The 16837-nt window shown below is 43.7% G+C and overlaps 1 protein-coding gene across 6 annotated transcripts in view; it reads right to left on the bottom strand.

Annotated features, from left to right (window-relative positions):
* Positions 1-16837, bottom strand: part of CCDC191 (coiled-coil domain containing 191) — a 35106-nt gene that overhangs the window by 17705 nt on the left and 564 nt on the right. For all 6 annotated transcript variants that reach the window (XR_012656968.1, XR_012656969.1, XM_075072120.1 and 3 more), the window contains exons 2-9: positions 16784-16822; positions 14858-14999; positions 12203-12358; positions 11502-11680; positions 5778-6001; positions 4828-4978; positions 2275-2465; positions 1056-1305 (exon numbers count right to left, since the gene is read on the bottom strand). Coding sequence is in view for 4 of the 6 variants with exons in the window: in XM_075072120.1 (XP_074928221.1) it covers positions 1056-1305; positions 2275-2465; positions 4828-4978; positions 5778-6001; positions 11502-11680; positions 12203-12358; positions 14858-14999; positions 16784-16822 (1332 nt within the window). In the remaining 2 variants the exon portion in view is untranslated. The remainder of the gene's footprint in view (positions 1-1055; positions 1306-2274; positions 2466-4827; positions 4979-5777; positions 6002-11501; positions 11681-12202; positions 12359-14857; positions 15000-16783; positions 16823-16837) is intronic.

Raw genomic sequence — 16837 nt, 5'->3', positions numbered from 1 at the left:
CTGGCTCATTAAGGAAAACGTAAACGGGACAGATTCACCATGATACTCCTCTAGCTTTACACCACAAAGCTGCACTGAAATTAAAGTAGTTACACGGTCATAAAACTAGAGCATGGTGACAAACCAGGCCCAAACTTTAAGACATGTGGCCTCCCCTCTTAGGATTGTATGATTAGTGAATACTTAAGTCTCAGATCTACTTCTTAGGCCAAATTCTGCCCTCAGTTACAAATATGACACTCCCATTAGAATGGTGTATCTCAGTGAAGAAACTGTCCCACTGGGGTTGCAAGATGGAACTGGGGAATTTTGCTTTCACTTATCCCCATGCAACCCCACTGAGCTCAGAAGTTACACTGGTGTAAGTGAAGGAAAAGTTTGGCCTGACATGAGTATATATAAATGTTTTATTATTTATCTATATTATGGTAGCACTTAGAGACCCCAATCAAGTATCAGGGCCCTATTATGCTAGGAACGATACACACCTAAGGAAGATGGTCCTGCCTGACAGCTTACAATCCAATTGTGCACGTACTTATTCTTTTCTTTGATGTGCATTACCTGGATACTTCCTAGGCCAAATTCAGCTCTCTCATTCTTTAAAGTCGAGAGGGTTGCACTCTGTTTAACCAAGGGCAAAATTTAGCACTTTCTTCTAATACTCTGGTTTTAGTCAACATATATGGTTCTTTGGCATATTGAGTCATTCAAAAAAAAGAAAGTGACTTTAATCTCCCTTCAAAAGAGATCCCGAGGGCGCATGCCTCAGTTTGGTAGACAATATATGGTGGGATTATACTTTGAAAGCACTAGAGGCAGATTTATTTTTGTAAAGTCTACTACCTTCCCATCCACCTCTGATCTTTAAAGACTTGTTTCTGGAGTGCCTGAACTACTGCTGAAATGTGCACGTGACATCGCAGGTACATGAAGCTGTACTAGGAGAGTGCCCATCCCTGTGTCATAAAACACCACAGAGGTGAACTTTTAGAGCTATGATTAATCACTGTGGGAGGGACTGGGATGAGGAAATATATGGGAAAGAACTTTACCCCCTCTTGCCTGACAGGTTGATCCGGGGTCACCTGTCTCATCCTGGTCCTGCCGACATCCCATGATCCGTCTGTCCCAAGTTTCCCCACTGATGCTGCCTCCAGCAGCTGCGCCATCTTATTCCTAATTTCCTCCTGTCTCAGCTGTAGCTCTCTCTTTTCAGCCTCAGCTCGGCTCCAGAGCTGCCACTCTATGAAGCAGCACCGTAAAACTTGTTTCCGGTTATGCTCAATAGCCAACTGTTTTTTCCTGGAAAATAAAGCACTTCCATTAACAACAGACATTGAACAGGCCTCTCTCCTAGCCTGCTTAAAATTAATATACCCCACTCTTATCTAGCACTTCTTATCAGTGGATCTCCAAGGGCTTTACAAAGGAACTGAATGTCATTATCCCCATTTTAAAGATGGGGAAATGGAGACACCAAGATCTGAAGTGACTTGCCCAAGGACACCCAGCAGGCTAGTGGCAGAGCTGAGTCTAAAACCCAAGTCTCCTAAGTGCCATCCCAGTGCTCTATCCATTAGGCCACACTGTCTCTCCAGGTGGTGGCATTTACCAAATGGGTGGAGCAATCCAGAAGACATCATAAGATTTCATATTTTTCTGAGTTCTGCTTGATATCACTTGATTCTGGAAGACTTTGAAAACCATCTATTATTTAAATATAGTTCTTTAAATATATTTTCCTGCTTGTTTCACAGTCCCCATCCATTCTTATCTTTGTGCTATAAGAGGAGTAAAAGGGATACACTGTTGCCCTCTCCAGTTGTCTGAAAGTGAGGGATAGTCCCACTTGCAGAATATGCTGCTCTCTATGGGGAGTCCAACCAGCAAGCTCCTTCCTGAAGGCATCAGGCCTAACTAATCGCTGATGTAATGACTGGATTAATCAGAGATGAATTTGTCTCTTCACGTGCTTGGGGCTTGGAGGAAAGAGTGAGCCAATGAGGGAGGTTCCATGAAGGACACCCAAACAGAGAAATTGGAAGTTGTTGGAAAGAGGTGTTCAAGTCCCTGCTCAGATCCAGCTTCATTTCAGTCTATGCCATGGTGTCTCCAACTGCAGGTGACGTGTAGATTTACTAGAAACAAGACTTTCCACACACACATAACAGACCAAACCATTACACAACCCTCCGCTTAGCAGTAGACTCTGTTTGAAGGCTGCCAGCTTCTCTGTGAGAAGGAAGCATTCCATAGGTTAAGGGCCACTACCTGTTTTGATCCCTGAGATGAGTCTCCAACTGCTCGGTCTCTTGCTCCAACTTCTGGACCCATGTATAGTCCCTCCAGGCTCGCAGGGCCTTCAGCTGGCACTTCCAGTCAGCAAGGGCCCTGGCTTTCCCCATTTTAATCCTACAATCCAGAATGAATTTGTACCAAGCGGAGAAATGCTGCTGTAGGCACTGCAGTGAAAAGGTATATAGAGCCAGTGAGCAAGAAGATTTCATCACACAAGTGCTGATCCGCACAATCCTTCCCTTGGCCTTTCCTTTTGAACAACCTTATATCTTCAAATCCCCAGCAAACACTTCTGGGAGGCAGGGAACTAATGTGAAGAGAACGATGCTTATTGTGCAGTTCTACTGTGAAAACTGACTATAAAAATAGCATCATGGGACTCCATGTTTATTGTTTCATGGTGACTCCAAAGCAAAATGTGCTCAGTTTACAAGTAAAAAGGAATAAACCATGAGAGAGAAATATAAATTCTAGAATCAGGATTGTCCCTGAATCTAGAAAGCATAAGATTCTAGAGAAGACTGCCCTCTATGTAGAATGTTTTCAAACTACTCCATAAACTATAAGCTGCTCTTTAAAGACCAAGCACAAACAAGACAATTCCCAGTGCTAAAATTTACAGTGTGACCTAGACTCACCCTCATTTCACTGGGAAGCTAAAGTTTTCTCCCAAGTAGTAATCATACTGGCTACCTCTAGAAGTGATTTATCTTGGACAGAAGGGCAATTTGCTATCTAATCTACCTCTTAATTCTAGCCCTGTCACCGGAGATGCTGTTCATTTTGATCCTCCAAGTGGGTCAGCTCATAACAATTCCTTAGTTGTTCCTCTTCTGTCATAATGTACTGTATTAATTGCATCAACATTCTCAGACATGGAAATCCAAACAGAGAATTATGAAGAGGAAAAAATGTCAACACGCTAGCTACTTAAGTTAATAATGAATCCTTCATTATTGCTTATCTCTGCTCAGCTGCAGTTTCTGCCCTTGAAAATGTACAGCTCACATTATACCAGTCATAAATCCCCCTATAGTTTCATTTGGACTCTTTGCACCTTGTCTTAAATTGTGGTGTAGTGTTGCTGTGCACATTCCCTCCAGCAGCAGTGGCATTTGAGTTATAGACAAAGTGATCCTTCAGGATAGCTGGCTTCTCAATTTGAGTGCTATGGGATTCTTCTGTTTTAAATGTGCTACAGGTATATATGATGTAAGTGATGATTACTTATACATTAATTAAAAATATATTATGATGTCATTCCTTATAATGAGCTTACTCACGTTATAGGATGTTCAATACAAAAGGTTCTTTTCATTTCCAGATGTTTAATAAACCTAAATTTTTAGCACAGACTTTGTCTTGCTGTTTGAGACTTTCTCTTCCATTCTGCAAACTCTGTCTTTGACAATTAGCAGAAACGGCAAGGGAAATGTCTGGGGAAACATATAGAAGTTTCTGTGCCTACATCTGTGTTTCATGAGACAAAGTGTAGCTGGTCTCGGCATGCAAGTCTGTAAGAGACTGTTTCCTATCGGCTGTTTTAACCAAGCTGCATTACCTAAAACTGTAACTTGACATTAAGAAGCGAGGAGACAGGTTTATGATGTGCCATTGCAGGAAACCTGCAACTTTGTGGCCAGTCAACGTTTCTTTCCTGGGCTATTTTTCTGAATTATGAGAGGTGGGAGAAAGTACTCGGGGCATATGTCCAACAGCGAACCATGGCCACTGGGAGCTGCGGGGGACCGTAGCTGCAGATGGTCAACGTCAGCAAAATGTCTCGTGGCCCGCAATCAGATTATCCGGATGGGCCACATGTGGCTCGCGTGCTGCGGGTTGCCCACCACTGCTCGTGGGGCTTTCCCAAGGGGCCACAGTGCTTCATGGAATCTGCACAGCCCCACATGCTGTGGCCCCACCCCCTGGCCTGCTTCAGCCTACTCCCACCCTTTCCTATGCCAAGGAAAGAGGGAGTCCTCAAAGGGCAGCCTTATGGCTGGCTCCACGGTGCTTATAGCAGAAGTGGGTATTTTAGGGCCTCTTTATACCACTCCAGACCTTTTACTTGGTGCTGAAGGGCTGGACTTGGGGTGAGGATCTCATCATGAGTTTTTCAAGGCACCCTCTGTGTGTCTGCTTGATCTATCACACTGGGCTGCTCTCTGCCCACAACTGCTCCAAAAGCGAAGTTTTACCCACAACTCCCTTTGAAGCCCCACTGGAGAAACTGAGGCACAGAGACATTACGTGACTTGCCCATGGACACCCAGCAACAGAATAAGGATTAGGATTCAGGAGTCCCTTGCTCCCAGTTCCCTGTTCTAACCGTTAGGAAACGGTTTCCCAAGCGATTCTCTACTTTCTCTCTCAGTGGAGCGTTTATCTTACTCTCCCTGCACAAGACACTCAGGAGGAGGCAGAAGGCCTGGCAGCCAGGCTTTTGACTTCAGTGAGAGTTGCGTGAGCACATAGCTGAGGGCAGAATTTGGCTCAGAGTGTTAAATACAGGAGGAAGATACTTACTCTCTGGTTTTCACTGTAAATCTTGCTCAGCAGCTCTTGCAATCTCCTTTGTTTCTCCTCTTTTTCCTGCTTCAGGGGCTTTGGAGTAGTGTGAGACAGACCCACCACTGCCAGTTTCTGAGCTTGTTCTAATTCTTGCCTCTTCCTCTCTCTGCAAGTAAGACAAACACCAAGAACCAAAGGTAGAGAGTAAATAAAGGGAGTACTGCAGTATGGGTCTCACCCTCTTCTGAACCAATCCTCTGAGAAAGACCTCTGTAGCTTTGACAGATGATAGCTACTAAAGCCCAGCCTTTATAGAGAACAGGGGTAGCTTTGGGATTTGGACGCCTGGTGCCCATGAGCTACACAAATTCAACACAGTCAGGAAGGGGTTCCAGTACACAGCAGTAAGAAGGAATTGGGAGGTCAAGAAAGCACATATGGAGAACTAGGATCTCATAGATGCGTATGGAGATAAGTGGCCATCACAGGGCCCTTTGGGGGCCACAGCACTGTGGAAGGTATGAGCCCTATGGAGCTCCTAAGCTCAGCAGAAGCAAAGACTCTGCCTCTGCAGGAGCTTTGAGCTCCATCGGACAGGCACGTTCTTTCCCCTCGCTAAAGAGAGGATGTCTCCAATTTTAAATACCAGAGTTTTGATGTGTACAAGTTGATAGATATCAGCATTTGATTCCTTCTTTCAATCTGTCAGCTTCTGTGATGTAACTAGAGACAGTAATGATGCTGCCTCCAGGATTAGTCATTTAAAAATATATACATGATGAGAGGTCAGAGCCCCAGGAGGCAGTTTTCCTTTGAGACTACCATGTCTTCTATTTTTACAGAGCTCACCGCAGCCAGAAGCAAATGACTGAAGAAATTCCCTATCATTTGGAGTTCACAGGCCCTGTAGCTCCAAATGACTAGATGGAGCTTGAGTTCCACTCTCCCTCCCCACTCCATCTTACATTCTTTGTGCTTCTCCCATGATGTGCCTCTTCTCTGCCATCTTCTTTCGCAGCTTCACCATCTCCCGCTGGATCTCCTCCTCCTCCTTCCTGGCCTTCAAAGTCTGCCTTTTGTTCTCCTCCTGCACTTGCTGCTTGGCCTCAGCCAGGGCTAGTTTTTTCAGGATCTTTTCTCGTCTCTGGAGCTCTACCTCCTTCTGACGCCTTAAACAGTTTTCTTTAACCTGGGATGGAAGAGCACAGCAATGAGTCAAGGCAGCGGTAGTGACAAGAGTTATATCATCTGAAGAAAGGCTTCTGGGAGTCTCTTTGAACTGAGAGGGTGGGTTTCAATCAGGTTACCAATACACAGATGGCCACACCACACAAAATCTCATTCTTTCCTTGTACTCCCTCATTGATCTGTCTGTTTCCACTTGTCGTCTCTTGTCCTACACTTAGACTGTAAGGTCTGTGGGGCATGGACTGTCTTTTTGTTCATGTTTGTACAGTACCTAGCACATTGGGGTCCTGGTCCCTGGCTGGGGATTCTAGGTGCAATGACGATGATGATAATTAATAAGAAGCTATCATCGCTACATTTGGCATTAACTGGATATGACTGTGTTCTTAGGCACACCAGTGTGGGGGTGGGATGGGGTATGTGAACCCCACACTGGCCAGGAAGGGGTTATCACAGAGGCGGGCAAACTTTTTGGCCTGAGGGCTGCATTGGGTTTCATAAATTGTATGGAGGGCCGGTTAGGGGAGAGGGTTGTGGCCCGGCCCCGACCTCCTATCTACCCCCACCCCGACTCCTGCCCCATCCAACCTCCCTATTCCCTGACAGCCCCTCTGGGACTCCTGCCCCATCCACACACCCCTGCTCCCTTTCCTGACTGCCCCCAGACTCCTGCTGCCCCATCCAATCCCCCCCTCCCCGGACCACCACCCCGAACTCCCCTGCCCTCTATCCAACTTCCCCCTGCTCCCTGCCCCCTTACCACACTGCCTGGAACACAGTGGCTGGCGGCGCTACAGCCATGCCACCCGCTGGAACTGGGCCACGCTGCTGCCACTGCCGCCACTACGAAGCTGAGAGCACCAAGCCAGGCCGGGCTCTGCAGCTGCGCTGCCCCACGAGCTCACAGCCTCACCGCCCAGAGCATTGTGCCAGTGGCGGAGCAAGCGAGCTGAGACTGCGGAGGAGGGGGATTAGTCTCCCGGGCCAGGAGCTCGGGGACCAGGCAGGATGGCCCCACGGGCCAGATGTGGTCCGCGAGCCATAGTTTGCCCACCCCTGGGTTAACAAGCTGCAGTGTCTGCAATGAACCCTGCCCTGCTATACTTGTTCTTGAGTCAGCCCTGGAAAGAGGAGTTAAAGAGGGAAGCAGAATGGCAGCTTCTGTATTGTGTGAGAAGCCTGGTTGCAGCCAAAAGCTGACTGGAGGCTATGGGCTGCTAGAGTATCCCTGTGGGAAGGCAGGCCTGATGCTGATTGTGGTTTAATTTGTTACCAGGTACCCACTGGTGGGCATTAAAGCAAGCTGCTGCAGCTAGGGTCAGCCTGAAAGCAATAGACGCTGATCTGCTTGATGCTTCATGCAGGGGAAACTTAAGCCATAAGACTGAGATCTCTAGTCCTAATCTGGTTCACCCTGAATACGAACATTAGACTATAACATGGGCTAATTCTGAAAGAATTCTTTGCAACTACAAAGCTCACCATCTCTGCTATGAATCTGATCTCAGAACTGTACTCATGCTGTATGTATATTGTTCTTTTAACCAATACTCTCTTCTTTTTTAATAAATTTTAGTTTAGTTAATAAGAATTGGCTGTAAGCATGTATTTGGGTAAAATCTGGAATATTCATTAACCTGGGAGGTAATGTGTCTGATCTTTTGAGATTGGTAAAACCTTCTTATGTGATGAATAAGATTTTCATTAATCCTCATCATATCTGACTTGGGTGTCTGGATGGAGACCTGAGGCTGGGTTGCTTTAAGGGAATGGAGTTGCTTGCTTCTGAGTAACCAGTAAGGTATTATAGAAGCCATTTCGTGCTGGTTTGGTAAATCTAAGTACTCCTCTACCCGGATATAACGCTGTCCTCAGGAGCTAAAAAAATCTTACTGCATTATAGGTGAAACCGCGTTATATCAAACTTGCTTTGATCCACCGGAATATGCAGCCCCACCCCCCGGAGCGCTGCTTTACCACATTATATCCGAATTCGTGTTATACTGGGTTGCATTATATTGGGGTAGAGGTGTATTGGAATATCCACCCGCTTTGGGGATTGTTTGTCCCATTCTTTGCAGTTCATCCTAATTGAGTGACCTCAGCGTGGCTCCCCTGGGATTCCACACACACTTGGTTCTTTAATATGGCCAATTTCAGAAAGCTGAAAACAATTATGAACAAGTCAGCTGAGTGGAAGAATCTAAACAGAAAACAGTGAATGATAACAGGGACTGCCTAAGAGCACTCTACTGGATGCCCAAAAGCCTCATTTAAGAGGAGGCTATGCTTGTTTTAAAAAAACAGCCTGTCCTTTGAGGGAAAGTGAAAGCAGAAATAAAAAGATACTACATGCAACAAATGGAAAAAAGAAGTTAACAGTAATGAATATAACACATTAGAAGCTAAGAACTGTAGAAGATTGGTAAGGGAAGCAAAAGTACACACAGCTAAATCTATGGAAAGTTAACAGTTAAGGATAGTAAAGAACATTTTTAAGTATATCAGAAACACAAGGAATCCTACCAATGGTATTGGTCCATTATTAGATGGAAATGGTAGAATTGTCAATAATAATGAAGAAAAAGCAGAAGCATTCAATAAATATTTCTATTCTGTACTTGGGAAAATCCAGATGATGTGTTCATATCATATGATGATGAAATATGTTCTATTCCAATGGTAACTAAGGAGGATGTTAAACAGCAGTTTTTAAAGTTACACATTTTTAAAGCAGCAAGTTCAGATAACTTGCATCCAAGTTTGAGGAACTTTCTGGATCATTAATGTTGATTTTTAAGAAGTCTTAGAAATCTGGAGTAGTTTAAAAGAACTGGAAGAAAGCTAATGTTGTGCTAATATTTAAAAAGGGTAAACAGAATGACCCGAATAATTATAGGCCTGTCAGCTAGACATCTATCCCAGGCAAAGTAACGGAATGGTTGATATGGGACTCAATTAATAAAGTGTTAACAGAGTAACATCGTTCATGCCAATCAACATGGGTTTATGCAAAACAGATCTTGTCAAATTAACTTGATCACCCTAGAGGATTACAAGTTTGGTTGATAAAGGTAGTAGTGTTGACGGGCAGAGTTTGTGGGGCCATACACTCAACTTGCTTGAGAGAGACAAGGTGGGTGAGGTAATATTTTATTGAACCAACATCTGTTGGTGAGAGAGGCAAGCTTTCGCACTTACACAGAGCCGAAACCTGAAGAAGAGCTCTGTATAAGTTCAAAAGCTTGTCTCTCTCACACATAGAAGTTGGTCCAAAAAATGATATTACCTCACCCACTGTGTCTCTAATATTCCAACACAGCTACAACACTGCACTTAACTTAGTGACATTTCTGTGTGTGGGTATATGTAATGCAATAATGATCAATTCCAAAATTTATGCAAGTGTTCTAGGCATCAAAGGGCACAACCCTACTGCTTCTGAGGAAAATCAGGAAAACCAAAAAGGGGAAAATGGAAGACATATGGAGCCCCTACCATCTCTTTAGCACAGCCACAGCTTCAAGCACCTCTGCAACTGTTTACAGATCAAACAACAGCTACCCACATAATACCATCCCATCTCAACCCTGCCTGTCCTCTCAATAGAATTTAACATGCTGACATCTTGAGGAGAAATAATTATTTATTATACTCGTTCATAAGCTGAATTTTTTTAGTAAAAAAGGGAAGCACCAGAGAAGGAGGTCGGCTTATGAACAGGTATAGAGCGGGAGAGGTGGGACACAGTCCCTCCTCACAACAGAGGGAGCAAGGAAAGGATGCACAGCCAACAGAGCCAGAAGGGAAGAGGTGGGGCCAGAGTCTCTCCACTTCTGGCCACGCTGCTCTCCCCCCACCTCCGCAGCAGCTGGAGCTCCAGGGCTGGCAGGCTGCAGCTATGCCGCTCGGCCCCACCCCCCCAGAGCAGGCTGTGGCCATGCTGGAACATGCTGCAGCTGCGCCGCCTGGTCTGGCCTGCCAGAGCAGGCTGCAACCGTGCTGCCCACTCCAGCCAAGCCAGAGACATCCTCCCCTGGCCCTCCCCAGATAAGGTGGGATGAGATGGGGAGAGTGAGGGGATCCCTGGCTAGGGGTGGGGTCATGTGGGGGGTGGCCACAGGGGTTACTCCCGACTCCCAGCTTTTCCCCCACAAAAAATTTCCCCACCAGTTGCTGTTCCGGCCCATCAGGGTAAGCAGCTGGCNCCAGTTGCTGTCCCAGCCTGTCAGGATAAGCAGCTGGTATGCCAGGACACTTCGTTTACTTAGGTTTACCTCTGTGCCTGAGGATGCTCGAGGTAAACAAACCATCTCAGACCACCAGCGGATTATGCTGATGGCCCGCGAGCCAAAGTCTGCTGATCTGTTATAAAAATTTTCCATTTTTACTTATCCATCTTGAGAGGGGTGTCACCTTATAAATGAACCGGCTTATGATCAAGTTTATACGGTAGTCTCCCTGCTGAGAGCCATGGAATAGCTTTGGGATGGATGCTCAGCCTGAGGGAGAGGAAAGAAAAGGAGACTTCCTTCCGGCCTCCTCAAAGCCTGCTCCATGGTGTGGGGAAGACACCAGCTGTGCACCCATCCCTTCCATTCCAGGAGGAAGAAAGGTACTCTGGGGAGGAGAAAAAGGAGAGACACGGGGTATATTTTCACTGCAATTAGACATCCGGAGCTGGCCTGTATCAGCTGACTTGGGCTCGCAGGGCTCAGCCTAAGGAGCTGTTTAACTGCAGTGCAGATGTTCCAGCTAGGGCTGTAGCCCAGCATCTGGGACCCTGTGAGTGTGGGTGATGGATATTGTAGTATAGTGGATACTGTAGCTATCTGTGAATCTCTTGTACTAAGCCTACAGGACAACTGTATAAGTTCCATATGATCTCTAGGGCCCTGACCCTACGTCAGTGCTCCACAGTGCAAATGGAGGGCTAGATTAGAGGTAGGGTGATGTGAAAGCAGCATCCCATATGTAGAACAGAGCTGCATTCTGTGCGGCCCTCTGTATGCATTGGCACAAAAGGGCCTGGTAAATGGCAGCACAGAGGGACACTTCAGCAAATAGGCTAAAATTGCCTCAGTAGAACACCTTCATAGCCATTTTGCAGCCTGGGTGAAGGATTCCTTCCTCCACCCATTTGCCCAGGTATGTGAGATGAGTACTAACAGAATGATTAGACTTTAATGCTTAAGAGGTTGGTTAACGCATCTCCCTATTCAGTTAGCACTCTGCTTACTCCTGGCTTGAGCAGGGAGGCTAGCATAGAACAGTTGCTTGCTGCCGCTTCCTGGAGTGCACAGATCCATGTTGGAGATGGATATTACAGCCCTGAGCTAGTGCAAATACTATCCTCATTCACAGAAATGCCTAATCCTTTTGAGAACTATCCTAATCTATTTGCGTCAATTATATCATGTGGCATTGAGTTCCATGGGTTAATACATGTTACATAAAGAGTGTTTCCTCATATCAGTTTCAATGTACTGCCTTTTCCTCACCTGCTTGTGTCTTAGCTCCATGGTAATTCGTGGGTCCCTTGTTTTTTTCTTTTCTTTGATTTCTTCAATCCTGAGGTCTTCCAATATCCCACTATCTACCACTTCATTTTGCAGAAGATTCTGCAGAAAATCTTGAACTGTGGTACTTTCCATTTCTTGTTCCAGATAACTACACAAATCTGTAACAGAAAATCCAGATCACCTCACACTAGTTTGTAATTAACAAACCTCAGAGCCTAAAGCCATCAAGCATAAAGTGATTAAACAGAGAATTGCCCAGTTTGTGAATGTAATCCTGATGAAAGAAGTCATATTGATTGCACTCCATTTAGCCTCAAGAATCTAAAGCAGTCTCAAATTCACTATGTTTAGATGATGATAATAATACTTTCCCAATCTTTACTGCCCTGCATCTGAGGATCTCAAACTGTTACACAAATCTTACAAACCTTATAGCCCTTCTCAGTTAGGGAAATATTATCTCCATGAAACACAAAGGGTTTTAGGCTTATTTCTGCAATGTCACACAGCAAGTTAATGTCCGAGCTAGGAAAAACCAAAAGCTCTACTGACCCTGGTTGTTCCTAAGGAGACTATCATCTTGGTATGTACATGACTCTTGGCTTTCAAGCCTACAAACTAACCACTGCTATTCCCTTACCTTTAAAAATAAGTTAAGAAATGTTTTGTTGTGCTCTCACCATCAAACCTCTCGTACTTCAGAAAGCCAGCAGGGGTCTCTTCAACAGGAGTAGAGTCAGCAGCAGCAGCAGCAGCATCTCCAACATTCTCTTCTTGGTCACTTTCTAGCTCCAGTCTCAGTTTGGAATTCATCCAATCACTGAGCAGCTCCTGGGCTATGGTGAGAAAGGGATCAAGGGTTTTACTAGGATTAGAAATTTCATAGTAAGTGTAAGATGGCAAAACTCTGTCCTCTTAGGATTGTTACGCAATGTGCTATGCAGTTTGTTTAAAAATGACTGAAGGGTGATCTGTAAAGGAAAAACTCATTGGGTTGGTGTTTCCACACCTCTCCATTCTTGATCTGTGAATAGGCTTGAAAGTTGGGGTTTTTTTTATTTCTCTTTGTGTTATATGCATTAGAAATTGTCTAGTCTGTTTTTCCTGCAAGACTCTCTGGACAACAACAAGAGAACTATTAAGATCATGACATCATAGATACCAATAAAGGTGAAACCTGAGTGACAGATCAAGTGATTTTTTTTTTTTAAACTGACTCCTTGAAACGTTTGGTTTTTCACTCAGGCCCTGATCCTGCAAATGCGTACATGTATCCTCAACAGGACTACATATGGGCATAAAATTAAAACCATATGTAAGTCTGTTTACAGGAATGAGACAATTTTTGTTTGGTTGGTTTTTTTTGTTTTGTTTTGTTGGCTAACACTTAGTTAACTCAAATGCCTGACAGCTGGAAGAAAAGCTTTTTAAAAAAAAATACAAAACCCTACTCCTTTAATTCAGAACTAAGAAAGCACTCACTCCAAGTCTCTCTGGTACTGCAACTAAGTTATACAATAAAAATGATGGAGGATATAATTTAGCATTCCAGATATTTCTAAGGAAAAATATAAGCAACTTTTTAAAAAAACAAAGACCACCACCACCACCAATTTCCTTTTCAGGCTTCTTTAAAGAAGTGGTCTGGGATGGGATGTTAGATGGGATAGGATCTGAGTTACTACAGAGAATTCTTTCCTGGGTGCTGGCTGGTGAGTCTTGCCCACATGCTCAGGGTTTAACGCCATATTTAGGGTTGGGAAGGAATTTTCCTCCAGGGCAGATTGGCAGAGGCCCTGGAGGTTTTTCGCCTTCCTCTGCAGCATGGGGCATGGGTCACTTGCTAGAGGATTCTCTGCAGCTTGAGGTCTTCAAACCACAATTAGAGGACTTCAATAACTCAGACATAGGTTAGGGGTTTGTTATTGAAGTGGATGGGTGAGATTCTGTGGCCTGCATTGTGCAGGAGGTCAGATTAGATGATCATAATGGTCCCTTCTGACCTTAAAGTCTATGAGTCTATAAGTCTATTCTAAAGAAGTTCAAAAAATCCCAGACAGACACATACTGAAGCTTTTTAATCCCTTTCAAGTCCTTTTATCCCAACTTTCAGTCTATAATTAGCCCAATTTAACAACGTTTATTCAATGAGAAAAACAGAAGTCAGTTTGTCCTGTAGAGGCTGTGTCATACTTGGACAAGAGAGTGCAGACTCCTCATATTTGGAGTAAATGAGCTTTAACACTTTCCTTATCAATATGTCTCTTAACATGGTGGTGTGACTGCAGATAATCAATATTCTTATGTATTATAATTGTGGTGCAAAGATTAAAGGCTTATAGGCAGTTCTGGAACACTCAAACAGATTACTATATGTAAAAAGAAAAAAAAAAGACACAAAGGCAGGGGAGGAAAAAAAGAAGGCATCTTCCATATTTCAGACACTTGCAGAGAATTAGCTCCATCTGTGAGAGACATTTGACATTATATATAGAAATCAGAGTGTACCCAGATTTATTCATCTGTGCTATTAATACTGCCTCATATTATTGCAAGTGAAAGAACTGACTCTGAATTTGTTAGAATGAGAACTCAGAGACCTTATCTTTCTATTTGTTCAGTACTGTGCCTAGCACATTTTTAGATGCTGCAAAATAATAAATATTTATAAAAATCCAATTTGCTTCCAACTCTTTTTACTGTCAGTTTAGCTTTTGCATTTCCTTCGCTTTGGACAGCAGAAATAATTGAAGTTAGTTTCCCTTTTGCTTATAGACATTTAAGTTTCAGATTTGTAGTTCTGCAGGTTTGGGCTGCAACACTGCACAAGGAACATTTATTTATTTGGGGAAGGAAAAGCATCCATGGGAATGAAAAAGATCAAATACAATTATTCACAGATTTTAAGAGACCATTTAGGTCATCTAGTCCCACCTCCTGTATAACACAAAATTTCAGCCTGTTACTCATATATGGATCTCAATAGCATGTGTTTGACTAAAGCATATCTTCCAAAAAGGCATCTGGTCTTGATTTGAAGACTTCAGGGAGAATCCACCACTTCCCTTGGTAGTTTGTTTCAATGGTTAATCAGCCACACTGTCAAAAATGTGTATTTCTAATTTGAAATTGTCTGACTTCAGCTTCCAGCCATTGATTTTCATTAGGACTTTCTGCTCGAGATTAACACGATCAAATCTAACCCATATTATGAAATATTTCTATTTGGTCTCAGGTGTTGAAAAAGATTGGTGATACACAAATCTACCTACTGGCCCAGTTGGATTTCATAAGGTCCCTTTAAGCAGCTCTGGGCCGGTGCTATTCAAACTCACCTTCTGCATAAGCCTCATCATGATCCTGCAGCTGCTCTACTGTTTCCAGATCCATCACAGGACCATATGGCCTTTGACGATAAGCTGACTTTTTAAGGGAAAAAGCTTCAGAAACAGCAAACCTAGAGGCTTGTTCCACTCGCTTTAAAATAAATAAGAGAAGAAATATATTTCTTGTAACTTGCACATACTCAGTTTCAGACGCTACAGATTCCAGGTCCTGATCCTGTAAGATACTCTGGAGGAGTGTACCCCCCCTGCATGTGTGCGAGCATCATTGACTTCAGAGGGAGCTGCATGAAATAAGGTTCGTCCATATATATAGCACTGGGGCCCAAAGCATGACTCGTGTCATGAGCATGATGCTATTGATAAGGCTGAGATAGCGCTTATGTGATCAGAGCCTGCCCTTAGATGCTTATAACGTTCCAAAAATGTTACCCCATGAGGTGGAAATTTCTGAGGTTTGTACTCAGGCCAGAGGCTGTGGTGGATTTGTTTGGGACAGAGGATAGATTTAGGCACATCCCATTTGGTTGTTTTTAAGATAAATAATGTGGGGGAAAAAGGATTACATAAAATCTTCTGATGCTTCTTTGTGTGTGCTCAGAGCACTGAAAATGAATAGTTAGTCTTGAATCAGTATCGCACCTTTCACCCTGAAAAAGGATAAAGGGCTTTACAGATTGTATCTAAGGAACATTTCACTCTCTAGGGTTTGAGCTGGCCAGAGGCCCCCACTGACCCCAGCCTGTAGGCCCTTCTGTGTTAGAAGAGGTAAAACTGTAGCAGAAAAATTCAACTTTAAAAAAAAAAAAATAATGCATTTCTAGACCTCATGAAGACAGCACTGAAAACATAAATCAATCAATAGGATTGAGGAAACAAGCACAATGGGGTTTCACTTCTATAGCAAAAGGACCTAAACAGACTCACACATGCTTTTTATAACAAAGCATGTCTTAAGCAATCATGAAATCTCTCCCCCAAATTCTCAGGCTGACTGTTAGCATTGCAAGGTGATTAACAGAGAACAGAGATGTGTTATAAGTAGGACTGGGGCAGACAGATTTGTGTTTCATAAGCCCATGCCAAAATGTTAAGGGGAGCTCTTATGCAACTGCTGTCACCTGCAGGGAATGCGGCAGCTTTTTGACAGCCCACATCAATACTTCACAACAGTGCAGGATAGGATGTACAGAATACTGTAAGCAGGCCTAACTGCTGAGAAAATGCAGGGAGGCAGAATGTAATTACCAAACTGGAATTTGGCCACTATACTTGAGTTTAACACCCAGCCTTGCAAACAGTTTCACAGGATTTTTTAACAATCACTAGAAGTCTGGACCTCAAATTTACATTTCACGCAAAAGAAGGAACCACCAGTAGCATAGAGACCTTGTGCATCTTGCCAGGCATTGGCACAGTATGGACTCTAAATGAACAGTACCATCTACTGAATCATGAAAACCACATCCTGCAGTTAGCTAATTTTTCCTGGATGTATCTTATCCAAATACTCACTGGCTCAACCAAGTACTAACAGGATCACAACAAAAGGGGAATATGGACTGCCACAAAAATTTGCTTTCTTTTGAAACTTCACATTCCTCATGGACTTATTACATTTGACATGTCTGAAGATACTTGATTCATACATAATTAAGTTAGTCATTGATATGTTCACGATTACCAGCTGTGGTGGTGGACAGCACGTTGTAGACATAGGGAAACCAGATACCCATCAATTTACTCCGTAGAATCCATCAAGCAATTATCAGATGGTACCAGCTTTTTGTCACAGTCAACCTGAACTGGATGCAAACATAAGACTGAAAGGCTTTCTGTCCCACTTCCATCCCACTGAGCCTGCATGTTCCCTGACTCAATTACTTGTTTCACAAGTTCCTTTCCAAATAACCTTACCTTGATCCAGTGCTCCACATTATCAGAGTCAAAATTTGGCTGGAAACAAGATGC

Source organism: Chelonoidis abingdonii, chromosome 1 (assembly GCF_003597395.2).
Source record: "Chelonoidis abingdonii isolate Lonesome George chromosome 1, CheloAbing_2.0, whole genome shotgun sequence".
Taxonomy (NCBI): Eukaryota; Metazoa; Chordata; order Testudines; family Testudinidae; genus Chelonoidis; species Chelonoidis abingdonii.
This window is presented reverse-complemented; position numbering and strand designations above follow the sequence as displayed.